At 42.3% G+C, this 22511-nt stretch overlaps 1 protein-coding gene across 11 annotated transcripts in view; it reads right to left on the reverse strand.

Moving 5' to 3' along the window:
• LOC137297903 (inositol-trisphosphate 3-kinase homolog) overlaps window positions 1–22511 on the reverse strand; it is a 55730-nt gene that overhangs the window by 8058 nt on the left and 25161 nt on the right. For 3 of the 11 annotated variants that reach the window (XM_067829891.1, XM_067829893.1, XM_067829895.1), the window contains one exon: window positions 1614–2246. In XM_067829891.1, the coding sequence (XP_067685992.1) occupies window positions 1614–2102 (489 nt within the window). In that variant the 5' untranslated portion in view covers window positions 2103–2246. Of the gene's footprint in view, window positions 1–1613; window positions 2247–3354; window positions 3393–5462; window positions 6360–7528; window positions 7613–14719; window positions 15649–22511 lie in introns of those variants that run through there. The other 8 variants (XM_067829894.1, XM_067829884.1, XM_067829890.1 and 5 more) reach the window with 8 other exon arrangements.

Here is a 22511-nt window from a genome sequence, read left to right on the forward strand (position 1 = left end):
CCTTCACGGTGATGTAGGTTCTCACATGGGCTGACACAAGACAGCTGAGCCAGGCTCTTGGTACGACACTGGTGATGCTTCAGTTTCACCTTTATCTCAGACACACAACAGTCCCAAATACGTAAAAACATTCTGGCTGACGTATTAGGGAAAAAGTGAGGAGGTGACAACGGGTAAATATGGCAAAGAACGATCGTGTGCTGTGTGCTCACAAAACCTCTGAAGATGTTACCAGTACTTGCATGGTGTACTCCGCTCAACCCCATTGAACCCAAATTACGGATAACTGATGATTTGAACAATATCGTCCGGATTGGCTACGTTCATTCGGGGCGGTACGGTGGTGTCATGTGATGGAAGCGTTCGTTCGTCACGCTGAAGGCACGGGTTCGATTCCCAAAACGTGTGAAGGTTGTTTTCAGATTCCCCATGATCGTGTTTCTTGCATATTACTAAGAAAACGGCTTGCATGTAACGAAGGGTGGCCTAGTGGATAATGCTTTCTTCCGTCACCCCGAAGATCTGGGTTCGATGAGGTCCGTTTCTGGTGTCCCCGCCCTGATATTGATGGAATAAACGCTAAACGCAGCGTAAATGTAAAAGTACTCACTCCTGGTAACGAAACTTGATATTAGACTACAAACAAGAAACGCAATAAATCAATCCCTAATCCCTATGTTATATATATGTGTTAAGAATTTAACAGGAACGCTACGTCACACGGAGCTATACATGTTAAAAGCATCACCCGTACACATCCCCCTGCAGCCCATTAGTCTGGGTCAGATTCCTTTATAATCACCTCCCGCCTGGGATCAGGAAATATACAGCATCACGTCAGGTTTATGGGAATTAAGACCCCAGCCGCCACAAAAGTACCTTTCCGGCTTTCATCTTGTAGACTTCGGGAAGATTTATCACCAGTGCCTTAGCCGACTGTACATAACAATCCTATGTATCAACATGACATGGATTTGAACGTTTGGTTCAGTTCAACGATGTGTGTTCCGAGGTGAATACATACGGGTGAATGTAAACCGTACCTACCCTGGATACAAATTTCAGTCCTGGATGCATGGGTACCGTCTATTCGTGCACATATATATGTTTGTGTTTGAGTGTTGTTGTAAGGGAATACAAGCATGTCTCCTTATTGAAATATCGATAAATCAAAGCGGTCGTCACTATTGTAAGACACCCATACTCGAAGGAGGCACTAAACGCACTGGAGTGCGGCAAGGAGTTTTCACTGGTATGATCCCATAAATTTGCGTTGTTCTGTGACCCTGACAATAGGAATCTTTAGAACAATCTCGGAACTAAAATGCCAAGGTCGTTGTGTTTTCATCCACTGAAGGTTTGGACTATAAGTTAACTTAAATGGGCCCTGGGTAAAGAATGCTGATTGCTACTGCAAAATAATACTCTTTCATCCAGTTTCGAAACGTAGCATCACAGTGAACATGTGTACAACATCAGGGACACAATAACAAAGCTGGGCAACAAAGAGAAATAACCCTTCGTCAGTTAACCCACAACAAAAGGGAGATAACCTACAAAAGATAAAACAAAAGGGAGATAACCCACAACTCATAACAGGACAGTGAACGTACCAGTGCAAGCAGGTTGGCAAAAGAGGCCACATTGAGGGACTCTATCCCGTGGGACTGGCGGTTGTTGTTGGGCTTCAACACCAGGCTATCCTTGGAACATCTCTTGCACAGGGGTTCCTTCCCAGGCCTCTGGCGAGTGATCTTGATGAAGTCCTCATCACAGCTCGACCTCCTACGGTCATCCTTGACACAGAACGTACACTTCTCGTATTTCTTCCACAGTGGGAATCTGGAACGGATCATCTTGTCATGATCCTTAGTAGGTGAACCTCTCTCACTGCTGTCCACCCACACGTTCCTGGAAGTGTTGACTGGTTTCTTGTTCAGGTTCTCCATGCTGTTGGAACTTACGTCCTTGGCGAACTTCATTGCTACATTTTGAGCAGCTTCGTTTTCCGAGACGTCGTTGTTGACCTTACGGAAACGTTGATGATAAGACAGCGTCTCAACAGAGTCTTCCTTCGATGGCTGACTTTGAACGCATCCCATGGTTGGTTTTTTACACCATAGAAGTTTTCCAGTGTCGTTGTCAGTGTTACTTTATCAGCTGGTAATGATCGCGTGGCTGATGCGCAAGATCCGAGAAACAGTTCAGTGAGAAATACGTCACAATGACGTCAGCGGCAACGGGTGCTGGAAATCAAAATGACACTGATAAGTGAGTGAATTGTGTTTAGCCGCGATTGGAACATTATCTCACTCCTAGCCGACATGACCGGACAGTAGTACCTTGGTATACCCCCCTGATGCCTGGAAAAGACACATTGACACCTGGGTATTTCCCATCCAGCCTAGAAGAAGGGTAGGAGTAACACAGATATATTAACCCCTGGGTATATCTAGCATTCAGTTGAGGAGAACGCGCTTGGAATAAAATAGACACATTAACACCAGGGTACATCCCTCCCAGCCCGGGAGAAGGCGCTCGGACTAACTTGGACACACTAACACCTGGGCATATCCCATCCAGCCCTGGAGAATACTGGGAGAAGGCTCGGAGTAACTTAGACTAATTAATGTATGTAAAAGAAAGATAATAACATTAAACTTCACATACACATTCGTGTATTATGTGTACTGCTGAATACAAGCATAGTTGTTACTGACGCCAGTGACAAAGTGTAACATTAGCCAGACTTGAGAACTGCCCGGGTGTCAAAGGCCCTTCAAGGTCTGGCCCTTCGTGCAGAACGTATGAAGAACAATTCACAAATAGAACAGTCACAAACGAATCAACCAACAGCAAGAAAATAAGGTCCTATAACATCCTTCCACTAACCCTAACCCCGACCCTGCTAACCCTGAACCTAACCCACAGGAAGACCCACTGTCAGCAGGTGAAGAAGGCACTACGGCAGCCTGAAAGGAAGGCTCACCAACACCAGAAAATTGAAGACTCTAAGACACCCAGAAAGGGAAAGACCTACCGACACCGAGGGAAGAAGGTCCGAGTAGAATCCAGAAAAGAAGCAACTACGGCACCCAGAAAGGAAAACTTATCTACACCAAGAAAAGAAGACCCACCGACACCATGAAAGACGCCCCTACACCCATGAAGGAGGACCCCCAACACCAAGAAAACAAGGCCCTAATAAGCCCAGACGGAAGGACTCGCCGACACCAGAAAAGAACACCCTCCGATTTCCGTCAACAGCATACACGGTCTACCTACGTGCAAGGTATGTCTGCACAGGTCACTACTGCTACTCACTCCTACGTCACATATTCGTGAACAGCTCACCATTGTCTACTCCAACAGCGTCAATATCTCCAAACCCTGACATGTCATTATTGCTGGAGTCAGCGGATGTTCTCGCAAGGAGAGATGTACAACAATTGCTATTTTCTGACTCTCTTCCTGACATACGCAAGGTCACAAACATCATTGTTCCTTGCACGTCCGTCCTTATAGGGTCGCGTTGCCTTGTTTGACGTGGTGTCAAGGAAACATAAATACCAACGTTGATACATAACTGGTGTGTTTGGATGAATCACCGTTAGCTACACAGTGACATCGAAAGCGGTAAGACAATAGAACATGACAATTAACTTTTCGAAAAAATAGGTCCAATGTTCTTGATATGGCTCATCGTTATCTCGGATTGTCTGCGTTGACACCGCATTCCTCAAGGAACACATTAGATTGAATCGTAATCGGATGGATTGAGTTCAAACCTGTGATTAGCGGATCCTGACACGACTAGGAGATGGAACCTCTGAATAACCCGCACCAAATTGTAGGCGGTTAGTTAGTTGGTAGTGTTGACTGCAATGTAAGTTTACTGAGAAGTAGGTATTTAAGTTAGAATATGGTCGTTACATAAGTACTCAGTGGAAATGAAATTGAGTTCAGGTGGCACGAATGCACATATATAGCAGTATATTTCTCGCTGGATATAACGTCAGTCCGACAGTCGAAGGTGATGGTGACCTATCGTGCTCCTGATGTCTGGATCGTCAGGCCAGAATCGGTCGATAGATTAGTGCTGCGTGCAGCATTAAGGTTTTCACAACATTTAGTGTAACCAGAATGTTATAAAGCTAGTACCAGGGAAGATCCGGGTTAGAATGCTCATGCTGTTGAACATTGGACTGCCTGGTCCATACTCGATTATCTACATACCAGCGCCAAATAGCTGAGTGCGGCGTAAAACTAAACCCACCCACTCATAAACGTAGAATTACAACTATAGATGAATAGTGCGAAATAGAAAGAACCAAGGGAAGAATACACGTTCGCCATATCCGGTGTCTGTTGCAAACATGAGTAATAGTGTGTACTACTTCATATGCTCATAGGGGCGGCATGATAACCTGAAAGGGGGGGGGGGGGGGGAGTTGGCAGGGTGGGATCTTCCTCAATAACGTGCATGTCATTACGATACATTTCAGAATGCATCCTTTGCCACAGGAAGCACCTTCGCATATATGCATTTCAATACTATCAATCACACCACTAGAACATTCAAGCCACAATATCCGTGCGTTAAGTGTCCTAATGTCAGAGCTAGTTTCACGAGAACAATATGCTATACAGGAAACAGGGTCTTACTGTCCTCACGGGGCTATCCGGTGAACTAATCCCATATTCCGTTTTCGTCATACGTACTCTGATCAAGGTCTGGCAATAAAGGGTAATGAACACCCTCGTGTTGGTCACATCTGCACCATTTGATGGTAATCTTTGTACGTACTACACATGAACGAGGCGGGCATGCGTCAGATAACAAAAATAAAACAGCGCACTCAGTGCAATAAGAAGTTGACTGTCCTCAGAGATTGGTTTTCCTTCAACTAAGCAGCTTTTAAAATGCCTCTCAAAGAAAAGAAATGAGGTAGACCAACTCAGCTGGAAATGACTTTACGATGCCCCATGGACTTCTCGACACAAACATATGTTCCTGGGGTAAGGGATTTCATGGTCAGCCTTAAGTAAACTTGCCCCAGTAACCCTACTTTAACCCCTGTCCGTGGATGGCAGTAACGACAGAGAAACGTCCGTGTCAGTCCATCAACATCACGCCTACTCCAACGAAGATACAAAAGACCCGACACAACGAGACATATTAACTGTATGAAATAATGTGAAAAATATTAAAAAGGATGTTCCTCTATGAGTCATCACATCACATCAGCCACATAACATGCAGATATTGTGAGGATATGTCCTTTAACTTCTTAAAAATAGTATACTTTATGAAAACATTTCCTATTATTCTTACCACTACCGAATGGGTTATTTCTTGTTTTGGTAAGCTTATGTAGATTTAAATGTACCTTCTGTGTCACCCACAAAATACTAGTTCTACCCTAAGCGGACTAATTCATGCGAAACACCTCAAAGCTTACTGATATGTTAAGCTATGTTTTCCAGTATCTGCAAACTGCCCTCAGTCGGTACAGTCTTGTATACATGAAACACTGATAAGAAAATCCCCGAGATATTGCTCCTGGCTTGGAACACACAGATTTCGCACGAGACGTATATCCTTCATGAATCTCCTCAAACAAACACACACATACACTCTCCACTGTGGCACGTCCTGTGTTAGGCGTTATTGCAGCTTACACTGAAACAGGTGCGTGTTGTCTTGGCTAGGCTTGCGTGCCGAGTCGTTGGTCTTGACACGACAAGACACAGCACCAAACGCTGTAAATCATAGGAAGATCCTAGAGAAATCCGCGAAACACGCTGCCAGATCACCTAAGTAATATAGCTCCACCAGTCGCAGGGCCCACATTCACAATCCAGAAATTCTCAGTGTATTCACGTGATAACAACGCGTGTGTCAGACACATACGATTCTTTGCTCTGCGACAAACCTGAATTACACCACCAGAACCTTTAGCTCAACTCTTTTGCCGACCACTGAGTTCAATTATCACTAAGTCCACCTGTCAGCGGCGTCAAAGCTCGCCCACAGCAGGTACCTCTCTGTATCCAGTCAGCGTGTTTGTGACCCTCGCTTTCCATCCCAGTGTCGTTACCTCTCTCGCCGATCTCCCGGTGTGTGCATGCTCGTATGTTATCAGGTAGCCTACGGCGGGACTAACTCTCGTTATGCGTGGACCAGCTGTACGTACTACCTACCTGTGAGACTCACAATTTGCCAGCCTTGCTTTATCAATCATAAAACAACATATGTGACAGACCATCCGTAATTCGATCCCAGACAAGGCGTGTTTTTCATAAAACCACTCTGGTTTTAAGATCGCATATCTTCAACTGAAAGGAAATCTGTAAATGGGATAGATAACAGAGATTGACTCAACAACCAAATTCAACACACGTTGTTCCGCGTAACTGTGTGATGTAAACTGGCCATGAGGTGTGGTCACACCCTCCACAGACAGCGATAGTGGGGTCAAGAGCATGATCTAACGCGCTGATGGGCTTTCATTGACGCACGCTCCCAAAGTCCATCCTCTTTCCGTCATCACTAGGGTGCTGAGGCATACTCGCACAGTGATTCTAACCTAGACGTTTCTTATTCCATGTATCGTCCGTGTATTCCATAGTGTTTTATACATCCTCGTCACCACAGAGTATAATTTCACGTTGTGACACATCCTCGTCAATACAGGGTATAATATCACGTTGTGACACATCCTCGTCAACACAGGGTATCATATCACGTTGTGATACATCCTCATCAATACAGGGTATAATATCACGATGCGATACATCCTCGTCAATGCAGGGTATGATATCACGTTGTGATTCATCCTCGTTAATACAGGGTATAATATCACGTTGTGACACATCATCGTCTATACAGGGTATGATATCACGTTGTGATACATCCATGGCAAGCCAAAAAATACGATGTTATGTCTGAACAACAGTGGTTGACAGCCACCATTCTTGTCTATGATAGAAATGTCCACAATGCTACAAATATCTACTTCTCGCCGGAAAAATGTAATGATTTTCAGATTTTTGTTTTGAAAATTTCCAACAATATCGCAATGAACAGAATTTGAGTTTCACACGGTTGTACCCAGTCAGGAAATCAAATTCGTGAAAGGTCTTGACCGCCACGAAGGTAATAATTGTTTTTGTGTTGTAGCACAGAGCCTTTCACAAACTCTCAAACCTCAAATACTTACCATAAAATAGCAGTGTTCATCAACATTTAAATCTGAACTTATAACAGTAAAGAACACATTCGAAAGGCAATGTGTTACAACCATCATGTTTGTTTGCTTGTGTGTTTTTGAACACCGTCCTCAGCAATATTACAGCTACATGACAGTAACCTGACAAGAGTAAAGTCTTCAAATTTTGAGTAGTAAATGAATGCAATGGCTGTAAATACTTGCTCAAAACGTACTATTTCGATTCATAAAATACGAACTCGATGTACTAAAAAATATTAATTAGGAATTTATCATAAATATTCTAAAGAACTTACTACATTTAGGAAGCTACAAAGATCCATCTTGTAAGCGCTCAGGCTGAGTTCGGTCGTGTTCAGATACCTCTCTGAGGTTCTCGCATAATACGCCACCCTATATATTCAACACTTTTAAAAAATGACACGCGAGCTCAAATCAGTTGTGTCGTCACCAAAGGGCAGCACCTTTCCTCTGTTTGTGGGTCACGTTCATGACTCGACATTTATGATAAGCCTCCATCCGTGTACAGAAGACGGCTGTATGAACATCGTGAACGCCTTGTTCATTGTTACACGCTGTGACGTCATAGATTGAACTTCATGACTTCAGGTCCCATTGATTGTCTATTTATAGCAACAAATCCCAGTACATGCTATTTACAGCTCGTCGTACCACTCTCCAATACGTATCAGGTTCAATACATGTGTAAATATATAGTCTCCTGCTCTAGGCAAGCGAGACAATACAATTAGAGCGGAAAATGAGATATATGCATCTGCTTCAGGCTAAGTCCGAGCTGGAGTATCTCGTGCCTACTTATGGTGAACATAACCCTTCGGTGCTTGAAAGGTACACATATATACAATATGATCTTCGCGAGTCAGAAGGCTTCATTTGATACGCTGTAAAATTGTACCTCCAACATGCTCTCGGCCTTACAGACAGGCTGACTTTATCTGTAAAATGAAATTACACATAGATCCCATAAAGGTTTAGACTCGCTGAAAGCACTGACTATATGTTTTATATATGGTTATATGGTCACGTCGAGAATGAATTTCTCCTCTAACTGCAAACCTTGTGCAGATGAAGTGCACAAGGATCATGCATCAAATTGCTGAAAGGCATGTGCAAATATCGTGCATGTGCACAGATGCGTTTTGGTGTAAAGTTAAGAATTCGCCACCTGTCACTGAACAGCTGACTGAAGTAAGTGGCTGCATTTACACTAGCAAGTCTAAACCTTTGTTGGGTAGTAGATAAACGTGTAATCAGCCTCAATATATTGTTCAGACACCGACACATACATTCACACCGTAGCTTTGGATATTCGGAAATGAAAAAGGACTACATCAAGCCAGCGAAAAGTAAACGTAAAACGTCTTAAAGACTTCCTTCCTGTTAGCGAGCTTAGTTAACTGGCACAGACTGATGTTGATCAAAATTAAAATTCATCTGGCAAGCCTGAAATCCAAAAGCTACAGTTAGACTCCACTGCGGGGTCCGAGGAACACCCTTACAAAGAAACGGAATTCAATGGCACTGGTTTATCTTAAATTTAAGTCGGAATTGAATTTAAACACATTTGAAAACAAATACGATTCACCCCGTGGCTTTACCTAAACATTGGTTAGCTTTGTTCATTATATAGGGATATGAATATGAATAAGCACACACGCACGCACGCGCACACACACACACACACACACACACACACACATACACACTTTTAACAAGCACATTTTCATATCTTTCAATGATGTACAAAACCAATTGTCAGAATATGTTGAATGAGATATGGAGTATGGTTTTACGCAACTTTTAGCAGCACGGCAGCAATATCAAGGTGGGGGCACCAAAAATGGGCTTTACATATGGTACGGGGAAGCGAACCCGAGTGTACGGTGTGACCAGCAAACGCTTTACCACGAGGCTACCCACTGCCCCGTAAGAGGCGACAAACGGGATCCAGTTCTCAGACTAGATGACTCACGATACGTCATCGTATTCGCGTGCGTTGCTCATGCTGTCAATCACTGTACTGCTTGATCCAGATTCGGTTATTTACAGACCGCAGCCATACAGTTGGAATATTGCCAACTTGAAAAACAATCAGATATATCAGATATATACACTGGGTATTATCAAAAGAGGAATGTTTATTCAATGGCTGTTGCAGTGGTTGTTGAAGGAAATGAGGCTCGTACAAACCATCATATCTGTACGTATCGCGTGGAGTGGTCTGGCATGCAGTCGTTCCAGACCCAGCAAAAAGATCACAGCTGTAACTTCAGCCCATGTACCGTCTGTCGGTAGTACCAATCTGTCATGTGAAGCAAGCCTTGAGACTGCATACACATTTCCAGATTACCCAGGAGTACCAATTATCCTACAGCTTCGACACCGAAGGTCTCGGGCCTCAAACATGCCCAAAGAAGCAATGTGGTCGTGATCACTACAAATGTCTATATTATATACTGAAGGCCATAAGAAACGCAACCTTAAGAAGCTGTTGACGTGCATTAATGTTTACATGAAAAGTATGACAACACGTGTGTGCGTGTGCGTGTGCGTGTGCGTGTGCGTTTGAGGACGTGGGAAGGGAGTGAGATTCACTAGTTTTGTGGCACATTCATGATGAAATTCACACTAAAGTATATGTGACTATCTTCTGGAGTGTACTGCGAACTAAAATAATCTGAAAAGAAACTATTACACCAGGTGACAGCGGTACATGATGACGTCAATGAGATAGCATGCGAGGAGTCTCGGCGACAAGATTATCCTATGGAAGTCCATCAGACATGAGACAGGTATGTATCCTGTTGATTGGCGTGCACCTTGCACAAGTTCTCCACAGACTGTTTACACCCTGTTCAACTTGGGTGAAACAAACAGGAAGAAAGTGTCACTAAGCCCCATCAATACGAACCCTTCACATGCAATACCAGATAACAAAGGCACACCCCATCAACAAGCGATAACAGAGGAGCTGGGGTCACTTCGCACTGTTCCAAAACAGATCAGTAACCTACGACTGGAGAAGTCAAAGTTGTTACCACAGTCGTAGAGTCATTGTCGCATGGAGAAATGCTGGTAATTCTTTTGAGTGAGTGAGTGAGTGAGTGAGTGAGTGAGTGAGTGAGTGAGTGAGTGAGTGAGTGAGTGAGTGAGTGGGTGGGTGAGTGAGTGAGTGAGTTGGCCAGCAGTCTCGACCAACACTCCAAACAAGCTGGGCAACTACTCAAGGGACTATCATACCATTTTTTCCTTCCGGTCATCCCTTATCCTCCAGTCTTTTGTGTTTAGATTTCCTAACGTTTGAGGTAAAGTCAAACATGGTCACACGGATCTTGCTCTATAGTTCTTTGATCAAGCACTAAAGTCTCGCTTGACAACGACGTTAGAATCTAGGTCGACACGACCTTGACGATTCAATTCCGACCTTTATAGAATAAAGAAGTTGTTTATCCGTAAAAGTAGTCCTCATACTTTATCTACCAAACTTCTAGACTACCAATCAAAGATGAAAACACTGAAGACTTTAGTAAACCTGTCCAAAAGTGTAGAGGAAATTTCACAATTTACGCATTTGTGACAAAAACGGAAAACTATTCCATATATTGATTTGCAGCATACATTGCTGATTTTGTGAACAGGTGACCATCATTTGCTATTGTTTATGACGGGTACCAACGCTGGGGCAGGATACGCTTACCTTTTCGCAACATCTCGTGTTGTCAGTATTTTGACAGTGGCCTACAACACAAGCTCAGTGGTATGGTGGGAAGCATACGATCGATTCTGCTTTCATCAGAGATTTCCTGCATGAAAAGGGTTTTGTCGCTTATATTTACCTTAATGCCTAATGGACTAGAAGAGATAAGTCATGACAAATTTCCCACAGGAAAAGCACAAGGGGGTTCCAATGCAATACCATGGCAGGAGCTAGATCTAGTGAACGTCAAGGAGATATGGTGCTTCTGATGTGTCTTTAGGCACCATCGACGTCAACGGCATCTTCAGGGGGCGGTGGGATAGCCTAGTTGTTAAAGCGTTTGCCTGTCACGCCGAAGACCATCGTTTTATTTCTATCATGAGTGAAAGCTATTTCTAGTGTCTCCTGTGACATTGCTGAAGCATTGCAACATCATTTTCTAGCTGCTACAAACTGTGGACAAAAGGGAAACTCAAACCTAAACAAATACACAACACATAGCACACGAAGTAGTACATCAAATGTTTAAACCCATTCAGTACATCAGCCCCAAAAGGGTACAATGTTGGTACAATGGAAGATCGTGACCGAGGAAGCTTATCACACATTCTAGTGACACATCAGAAATTAGAACCCATGTGAGCTTTAAGAATGCCCTTTGACGTCATACGTTGGTGTATATTTAGACAGTTCACTGACTAATCAGCGTCACAATAGGATATGTCTATTGTAAGTGGAAGTACACCGTCATTTATCGCATCGGTAATGATAGCTGTAATTGACTGCAAATGAAGAGCCCTCGCCATGGACCCGAGTGTGTGAAATATGAACACGTATGTTTTCCATGATATGGTTTTGATTTTCTACAATATACTTAGCTTCGTGACTTCGTCAACTGGTTACATTCGTGTTGTATTTTCTTGACGCCCATATAAAGATCTTCTGAGGTTCTCGGCGCATGTTTCGCTTGTTGAGACTGAATGCTATCGTAACCAATATTCCACTGTGTTCGGAACCGCAGCCCACATTCCACAAAGATTTTACAAGCTCATTCATATGAATTGTATCCGTACAAGTAAACCCTCCTTCTACAGTTGTGTATCCGTACAAGTAACCCTGATTCTACAGCGTTGTATCCGTTCAAGTAACCCTCATTATACACTGTTGTATCCGTACAATTAACCCTCATGCTACAACGTTGTATCAATACAAGTAACCCTCATTCTACAGCGTTGTATCCCTTCAAGTAACCCTCATTCTACAGCGTTGTATCCGTTCAAGTAACCGTCATTCTACAGCGTTGTATCCGTTCAAGTAACCGTCATTATACACCGTTGTATCCGTGCACGTAACCCCCATTCTACAACCTTGTATCCGTACGAGTAATCCTTATTCTACAGCGATTTATCCGTACAAGTAACCCGCATTCTGCAGCGTACAATCCGAACACATCCCAGAGTGTAGAAACCACAGGAATAACATACATTCTAGTGCGCAATATTCACATAAGGCCGTCACAGCCCGAGTAAATTGGTCCACAAGTTGAATTCTTCTCCTGAAAGATGTTATGCCCGAATAATTAAACCTTTGAAGAGCAGCCCCTCTTTCATTTTATACGCGGCAGGTAACAAGATGAGCGACAACCAAATTATCTTGAAATCTTCTCGCGCTTACTTTAATCATGGTACATCGGTGTTTTCCTGAGACTCTTGACCCAGGTACTCCGAGACGCCCAATTATTTCTGAATCTATTCAAATACACCTGAAGTAGACAGCTGAGTATGAACATCACCCTACACGATCAGTGGTAGCACAACTTGAAGACTGTTTAACATGTACTGAGAATAAAAAGTTAAGCGCCATCCAATATAGGTTGTCTGTAAGAAAATCTTAGAAAAACCCAAGGAAACAAAAAAAAACCCGAAAGAAACCAACTATCATAGTTTGGTTTGGTACTTTTCAGTTTAAAACAAAACCATCAGTGAAATTATCTTTTACTTTAAACAGGATGTATGCCCTTTTGGAAAACAGTTACCTTTTTCTGAAAAGTGAAAATCCGAAACGACTGTTATACTGTCACATGACTGTCAATTTGAAACGTAAGTTTAATAGTGTTGTTTAAGCAGTAATATAATTTTGCTTTAAAATGCAGAACCATTATATATTTAACAATATTTCCTTTAACAGAAAATACAGACGATTATGATATCCCTAAATCAGTTACCATATGAACCTTCTCTAACGGTGGATTGGTCTTTCCGATTATTTTAAAATAACATTTGCACAGCATGTTAGTTTTGAAATAGGTTGGTGCTTAACTTTTCATCCTGGGCTTGCGAATTGTTTTGTTCTTAACTCTATAATATGCTAGGTTTTCACAGGGAGGGTGTGTACCACGGGAAAGGGCAGGCAAATCAGAGGTTGTAGCATGAAGTGAAGTTGTATGGTGTTATGCCGCGTTTAGCAATTTTCGAGCAGTATCACAGCTGGGAATACATATTCACATATTTCATCCATATGGGGAATCGAACTCTTCGACGTGACGAGTGACCGCTTAAACCGGACCTTAACCACTAGGCTACCCCACCGAACCTGTAGCGTAAAGAACGACCCATAAGTATTGATGCGAAGAGGCTTGTCGTGACTTAATGACAGTGGATGCTTGAAGATAATCAATAACAGATGTATTAACAAAACTGTCGACCATGCTACGCATGTCTCTCGACAGTTGAGTCGGTCTTTGATGTGTCGAACTGGGCGACAACTGGCCTAGGTCCTTACATATTCCGTATGTTGTCACCACTGTGTGTTGTTGTCAAACGCGGCGTATTTATTACTACGTCCTTCCAGTTTTACGCACCGGTATTTGGCAGTATGATTAATACATAACTTTATATATTTAAAGTTATTACTGGATAGCATATTCACTAAGAGTAATCCTCAAACTAAACCCCATGAAGTTTGAGCAAGTGTGAATAAGTGCGTTTATATTTATGCCGCACTCAGCTATATGGCAGAGATACATGGTTGGTTCTATGAATAATCGGCCTGGACCAGACAATCCTGTGACCTACTGCATACCCAGTTGTGATACGATGGCATGTGTCCACCGAGTCAATGAGTCCGACTACCTGATCCCGTTAGTCGCCTCTTATGAAAACCACGGGGGTACCGAGGACCAGTTCTAACCCGGATCTTCACGGTTGACCAAAGCATATTAACCATGGGTATTACAACTAAATAATTCTAACATAACCAAGAGCAGTGATCATCCTCATGTGATGAATACTCGGTCAAGACTAGATGGGACCAAGTCCTGAGTAGTTCACACCTTGTGATTAAGTCTAATGCATTAGCGTATAGTCGACTCTAATGGCCGTATTTTCCCTAACTAAAGTAATTACCGTGTAAAGGATCGACAGGGCAGTGCGTCATTATCTCAGAAGAGGAACGTCATATGACATCAGATATACCTGGACCGCGTAGACCTGAAAATCAATATCCCCACCTGGGCACACACGTGCATGAAAGATACAGTTAACAAAATCTCCCCCAACGAGACGCTGTGCCGAGACAGGTAAGGCTAGGTATTATTACCCGAACTACAAATCGCAGATGCTTAAATCAGGAAGACATAAACAATAAACAACACACTTGGACCTCTCCTTTAAACCAAATGGCAATTATTGACGTACATTACAGAAGATATCACATATAATCCCAAGCAAAGTTCAATTCAATTTCCATTTGAAAGTATATTTTTACTCACGCGAAACTGCAAAGACACTTTCGATTTGGGGAGATTGAATCGCCTGCAGAATCCTCCCGATGTTCACTGGAAGTCCTAGTTGTGAATTCCAAATTGCAACTCACGGCACATTATCGATCATAATCTTCAGACTGAAGTTGTTTTCATTAAAAAAAGTATCGAACGTTCTTGACGAACATCATATGCTGCTGATGTCAGGTTTAAGGGACGCAAACCAGCGTTCTCAAGTTTCCTCTGAAAATCCCATTAGACATTGGCTTCAATAAAACTGGCAATGTAAAACTGGGATGTACTTGAAATTGAAGTTTACACGCCATATCACTTCAAACACCAGCAGTGTTCTAGGCACTGAAGTCTCAGTGTTTCTGGCACGTGCACTTTAATGTTTGACATGACCGGAAATGGAAGTCGTTATCTAACGAAAAGACCCAGGAATGACGTCAAAACTGTCGTCACGAGTCTTACACTGACCATTAAAGGTTCAAAATACACACCATGTGACATACACATTGCTTGTGGCAAAAACATTCAATAAACTCCTTTCGAACAGAGCTTAGGGAGAACAGACACTCCACTGCCTCCAGAGCCAATAGCATCCTCGACAAATCCCATAGCTTTAGCCGATGTGAGTCCATCAATTTGCTCGTATATCTCAATAATGACTAAAGTAAAGTCCACAAATCTATTATCAAATTACGTTTACATCACCATAGCTGCTCGATGTAGTCCTCTGGAATATGAATAGCCGGAACACCTTCTGGGAGCTTTTGTTTCATTCAGATCGTTCCTGTTTATAGCACATGACAGCTCAAGGTTTCCTGCTAATGCCTTTCCGGACATTTGTCACATGTTGCTCCTTCCACCATATTGATTCTGTGACAGGTGACGAATACTGTGCTTATCTCCGGGTGGAGCCACGCAACATTCTGGGCGTATCGCGAGAATCGACGAGATCTAACGTTCAATGGGCATATACCATTGACATCTCTCCCCAGATCTGAAGAGGCTCTGTTGCCATGGAAAGACAGCGCTATAACGGCTACTTTCATCTCGTATTACTTAAGTGTTATATGATATGTTGAATGGACTGAAAATCATGTTTACATATTAGCCGCCCCGTGCAGTACGGCATCATGGTAAAGTGAAATAATTATTTTCACGTTTTCGCATATTGTTTGTATTCTCATTGTTGTTTTCCAAATCGACATTCCCCGACACTTTTGTAACTCGATTTATGTTTAACGTCCTTTTCTGTTTGTTTGTTAATCTGCTGTCTGATGCCTAACGTCATGTACATAATCAGGTCAAACAGTCGAGCGATTGCCTTCATGATCATCGAAGTACGTATTTCGGAAACATAACCTGCGTCAACTAACGTAAGTCAGTGAGTCAGATGACTTGAAAAATTTCAGGGTAATGTCGAGCATGAAAAGAATCATTAAGGTATTAAAATTAAAATTTTGATCATTCGTGATTATACATTATTAGAATTTAGTGGCCTTCTTTGTACAGGTATTTTAATGCAAACATATGTAGTCGTAAATATAATGTGAATCCTGACACATTTTACTTGTTTTCCACCGAATTTCCAAGGTGGAATAGCGTGTAAACATGAGTGATGTTTGACGCCGCAAGTGAATATACGTCTTTGGACGCCGCAAACTCCAACCATATGGTGCGGTGCACTTAATCGAGCCTGGGCCGATTCAAACATAACCTGCTATAATAACTATAATAACTATAATAACTATAATAACATAATGCTCTTTAAGAAAAGGACGTGAAACGTACAAAGATAGAAAGGACGGCAGTGTAGCAGAGTGGTTAAAGCGCTCGCTCGTCACACAGAAGACCCGGGTTCAGTTCCCTTACGGGAGTGAATGAGTGAGTGATATTGCTGGAATGTTGCAAAAGGCGGCGTAAAACTAAACTCACTTAATCAACCACCCATTCACTCACTCACTCCACAGTATGTAAAAATTCGGGATGTTACTGAGCCATATCAACCACTGTGGGTAATTTCTGTATGCATTAAAGCTAAAGTGAATGCCTAGCAGTATTCCACCTATATGGCTGGTGTCGAGTCTGGACCAGACAATCCATGGACCAACAGCATGAGCATTAACAACTTGGATACGATTACATGTGTCCACCGAGTCAATGAGTCTGACTACCCGATCCCGTTAGTCGCCTCTTATGAGAACCATGACGGTATCGAGGACCAGTTCTAACCCGGATCTTCACGGTTGACCAAAGCATATTAACCATGGGTATTACAACTAACTAATTCTAACATAACCAATAGCAGTGATCATCCTCATGTGATGAATACTCCGTTAAGACTAGATGGGACAAGTCCTGAGTAGTTCACACCTTGTGATTAAGTCTAATGCATTAGCGTATAATTGACAGAAATGCCCTTGAGGGTGTATTTAAAAGATTTCCGGAATTCATTGTAAACACGAAGGGTGCAGTGTGAATGACTGTCATACACAGGTGCATCATAGAGTCACATTAGTACACGTCGTCTAAGTCACATCGTCACGTCCAAAACTGTTCGCGTTACAGAATACATTTCCTTGTGTTGGGGAAACATTCCGTACTTGTTGTTTTTTTCTTTGACGACACATGATTATGTATTAACTAACAATCCACTGTCACAAGTGTTGGTTTTATATTCATAGCTTTTGCAACTGCTTAACTGACCTTGACCTAATAGTTTTATTGACCTTGACCTGACTGTTGACCGACAGGATACGTTTCATGTTACAGGGTGGACATGGAAGAGAAACTATAAACAGTAAAGTATCTGGGAGAAGAGATGGTGAAGATGGCTGCGCTGATAACCTGGACAAAGAGGGAGTAATTGTTCAACTAGATTCAGAGGCAGAAAGGAAATAAGTACAGTATGGGATCTGACGCCTCATTTCACTACTAAATCGTGTATCTACATTGTGTGTTACAGTACGAGACTTGTGACAGTCGATACTTGTGTCCATGTTCCCGGCGGCGTGAACATATTTTCTGCATCTCTCGTTTGCATTTCGCTCAGTTCAGTTGATCAACTAAAGCCTGTCTCGTCTCGGGCCCCGGGGCTCATGTACATGCTTGGTAGACAGCTGTGCTGTCAAATAACGCTCTACTTAATATCAGGAAATATGACGAATAGGCAACTGTTTCCTTGGGGAAATGCGACTGGAGTAGGTAACATCACTAAAACTGTCAGGGCAGCAATTTACTAAATGACAGCTAAGCCCTAGGGTACATTTGTACTACATAACGCTGACCCGGTAGCATGTTGACCCATTGTAGTCAGTCAACCAGATGACCTGCCATTTTATGCCCGCTTCAATAGCATCACGCATACGGTGAGCTCGAGCAAGTCAGTTGGGTTGAAACAACTGCATATTACTTTTCACATTTCACGAGATATTACTTTGATATAACAAGACTGACATACGGCCAACTACCAGTTCGCTGTCACTTGCCAATAAGCTTCAATCAACGAGAACAATTGCATTGCCCATATGAGATATTTTAAAATGATTTCTAAAGAGAGTAAGTTTGGTTAACTCCGCTTTTAGCAATATTCCAGCAATATCACGGCGGAGAACACCGGAAAATGGGCTTCACACATTCTACCCATGTGGAAAATCGAACCCGCGTATTCGGCGTGTCGAGCGAACGCTGTAACCGCTACCCCACCGTCCGATATTAAAAGAGATAATATGAGCAGACGCCAAGAGCATGGATGCGAAAATGGGAACGGAATACATAATTATACAATTATCCGCATTGTCGGTGTTGCAATAAAGAGGGAGTATAGTTTTACAGCGCTTTTAGCAATCGGTGGTATAATAACTGAACACAAGAAGATAAAGGGGAATGTCGCAGAGAACAATAATTATTAAGGGCGGAAAATACGGGCAGTTAAAATACGAAACAATTGAAACTTTCACGTACTGAGCCGTCATGTTATGCACGGGCCGACTCCACGAAGGTGGGCAACGTCACAACCTTCATACACCTGAAGCCTGAACTTGATGTTCCAGTTTCTCGCTCTAATTAAACATCTCGTGTAAATAATACAGCACCTAAACAGACCAACGTCAACGTCAGCGGGTACTTACATACACAGCCGGAGTGAAATATGTACGGTTCACAGTGTTAAAGATAAGACCGGTACAGTAGAAGTTTTTTTTGGTTATGGCAAATACCGATAGCACTAACCACCTGTGTTCTGCGGTTCGTGTACTATGTATTGTTATCTGAATTAACTGATACAATAAATCTTGAGGAGCTATTATTACATCGTTTCGTGATACACTTTGCGATTCAATTATTTACCTCAACATTTAATATGATCATGTATACACTCCCTGTTTCTTGCGAAATCCTGTCTCAGAGATACGTTCCGAATCAATACCATGTAGTAAAATGAATGATAACATACGTGAGATCCTTTAGGTTGGCATGTTTAATATTTTTCTAAAACTGTACTTGTACAAATAATGAGGACTTCTAAATGAAAGCTACCAAATGCGACTGACGGATTTCCGAAGATGGCTACGTGGCGGCCATATTGATATTTCAATTTTCCATGATGACTTTAAGAAATGTCCATGTAATTTCGCCCAAAATATCAGCAACGTTGAGCTGAATCCACAAAAACGCTGTAGATGAGGAGGAAAAGGAAGAACTGCATTTTAGTAAAGAGGCACGAAACTGCGAGGGGATGGCAAGAAGCAGTGAGCCTAACTATATTCTCGATGTCCAATGTCTGTAACGTTATCATTTTATTCCGAAGGGATCATTACCAAAGCCACATCCAAAGATTCACATACGTGGGCAATGTGGTTCACGATACACCAGCCATCATACCACCCTGGGGTATGACATTTGTGAAATAATGCAGAAAATGAAAACGATATGTCATTTGATACATCTTGGATAATGGTATGTCCTCAGATAATATGATTATAAAATACGTTCAGAATGGGCTTGGGTGAATTCCCGTCATAATTAACAGCCAAAGATTTGGATTGTTTGAATTAGATTTAGACAGGGGCTGTTTTATAAGGACACAAAGAGTATGATCTTTTAAAAACATGGTGTCCAGATATTCAAGCCAGCACTGTTTACAATATACAATGATTGACAGTATTGGGAGCTGACACTTGTTTGACCATTCATTGAGATGGCATCAGGTATGAATAGTGTAAACATTAGAATCAGTTATGTCCTTATGATGAAGTCATCTGGAAGAGGTGGGTAGTGTCTCCAAAACAAGCTCTTTCAGAACACGTGAAGGAGGGAATCACTTTAACAAACGACTGTAGTTGCAAATTGCATTTTAATGCATTTTTACTGCTTTTTTACATCCCCGCGTCTACACTAACACTTAGTTTCCTCATATATACATTTTGTCAGACACAAACCATTAGTCTTAAATTGGAAAGGACCCCCAGTGAATTGAGAAATTCAAAACCCGTGGAAATCTAGACTTGCTTCTTATAAGCCTTTAGCAACGGCTAGGTTGAGAAAAGAATAACGTGTTTAAGGGATGTACTTAGGCCATTGTCCGTCAGTTAGATCACACATTCTTCCAAGTGACATTATCGTTACTATACTAACAGTTTTATATTAGTAGTGATTTTGGAGATTAAACTGTATATCGATATGAGGTCAAAGTATCCCCAGAACTTGAAAAAGACATATGCCAACATATAATACCAAGATATACCAACATGTACCAAGACAGATACCAATATAAACAGTAAATACCCGTGAGGATAATGTGCTAGAATTGGTCCTCAGTAGCCCCTGCTTGTCGCAAGGGGTGTCTAACGGGATCGGATTGTCAGGCTCGCTGACTGGGTTGACACGTGTCATCGTATCCGTATTGTGTAAATCAGTGGCATGTTGTTGATCACTAGATAGTCTGGTCTACATTGGATTATGTACAGACCGCCGCCAAATAGCTGGATGTTTACCCAGTGCTGTGTTAAACAAGAAACCGACCATATAAGGTAAATACATGTCTCAGATGGTATAAAACGGATCATTAAGGTGAGCTAACGATACTACCCCAAACATAGACGGACCCAGAAGAACAGTGCAGTGTCAATGCATCAGTCTATTCGCTGAGAACTATTCTGAGACCAGGAGATGACACATCCACAAGTCCTGTGTAGCCTCCTTAGAGTTACAAACACATGTAATGTGTTTCTCGCTTTGTCAGTCTTCACTTCCAAGCTGGACACAATATATCACTAAACACGTTTTCTTGACTTACAAGATAATAGATTAATGACATCTGCTATTTCAGGTTTATCGACCTTGGTTGTAGGATCGTACATCAAGTTTAGCCCTGATTGTTTCTAGGTTTGTCAGATACAGGCCGTAACAGGCCGTACACATGAGCCTCACGGTAGTACGTAACACCTCTGAGACAAGCATCCTTCAAATTTAACCTTCCATATATGGTCATAATAACTTAAAGACCTTTTAGTGGTATTTAATGCCCATCAGGAAATGCTGCAAGGTGTTTGCTCCCAGCTTCGAGGGTAAAGTATGTGATTATTATTTAGTCGAGGAAGCCTATCTACAAACGCAAACACAATTTACATTGCAGCTGATGTACAGTGCGTGGCGACTGATGTACAGTGCGTGGCGACACACTTAAAAGGCAAGTTCGGAAGCATTCATAGAGCCATTTAATTTCATGTTAATATGTTTAGGTGAACGCGACTTTGAACCGTGATGACGACAAAATGGCGAACTTTACGTAGACATTTCACAGTTTAAATGAAACCTGCAAGAACAGAGTTGGAAAACTCAATCAGAGGATCGTGCGATGGGTAAGCCACAAGAAATGGCGGCCTTTGGCAACAAATGGTGTAGAGGTTTTAGCGAGCGTCTTTGTTACTACAGGTCTGCTACAGTTATATCAGATTTCACAATAAGAACACGCCATTTTCCACAGACAACCGTCCAAAGCATCTGTAAACGACATGACCAGACACTCAAATTTCAGTCAGTCTGAAACTGGGTGTAACCGGTTTCATTCTGTTACATCCAGTCTGTGTGACCGAGTTTCCACCGAATGCATCATTACATTGCTAAATGATGCATGATGCCATAACTTGTCCTGGACGAGATAATGACCACTGGGTCCATCTTATTTCCAAACTGTCGTTCTGCACCTTCAAAACTCCGGAGCTGAGTATCTGTTGGCTATAGGAACGGTAATCTAAACACTGGAGCTAAGTATTTGTTGGCTGTAGGAACATTAATTAAAATACAGGAGCTGAGTATCTGATGGCTGTAGGAACGTTAATAAAAACAGTGGAGCTGAGTATTTGTTGGCTGTAGGAACGTTAATCAAAAACAGCAGCTGAGTATCTGTTGGATGTAGGAAAGTTAATTAAAATACAGGAGCTGAGTATCTGTTGGCTGTAGGAACGCTAATCAAAATACAGGAGCTGAGTATCTGTTGTCTGTAGGAACATTAATCAGAGAATGACCTATGACCGCTTTGTGAAAAGGGACCTTAGTCCCCGTTGCATAAAGCGATCGTAACGCTTTGGTGACCGTAACTCCCATGCTTTAACAGAGACTTACGACAATCGTAGTGTTAAAGTCGCTTTGTGAAAACGGACCTTGTCCCCGTTGCATAAAGCGATCGTAGCGCTTTGGTGACCGTAACTCCCACGCTTTAACAGAGACTTACGACCGTCGTAGTGTTAAACTCGCTTTGTGAAAACGGACCTTGTCCCCGTTGCATAAAGCG

This window comes from Haliotis asinina, chromosome 10 (genome assembly GCF_037392515.1).
Source record: "Haliotis asinina isolate JCU_RB_2024 chromosome 10, JCU_Hal_asi_v2, whole genome shotgun sequence".
Lineage (NCBI taxonomy): Eukaryota > Metazoa > Mollusca > Gastropoda > Lepetellida > Haliotidae > Haliotis > Haliotis asinina.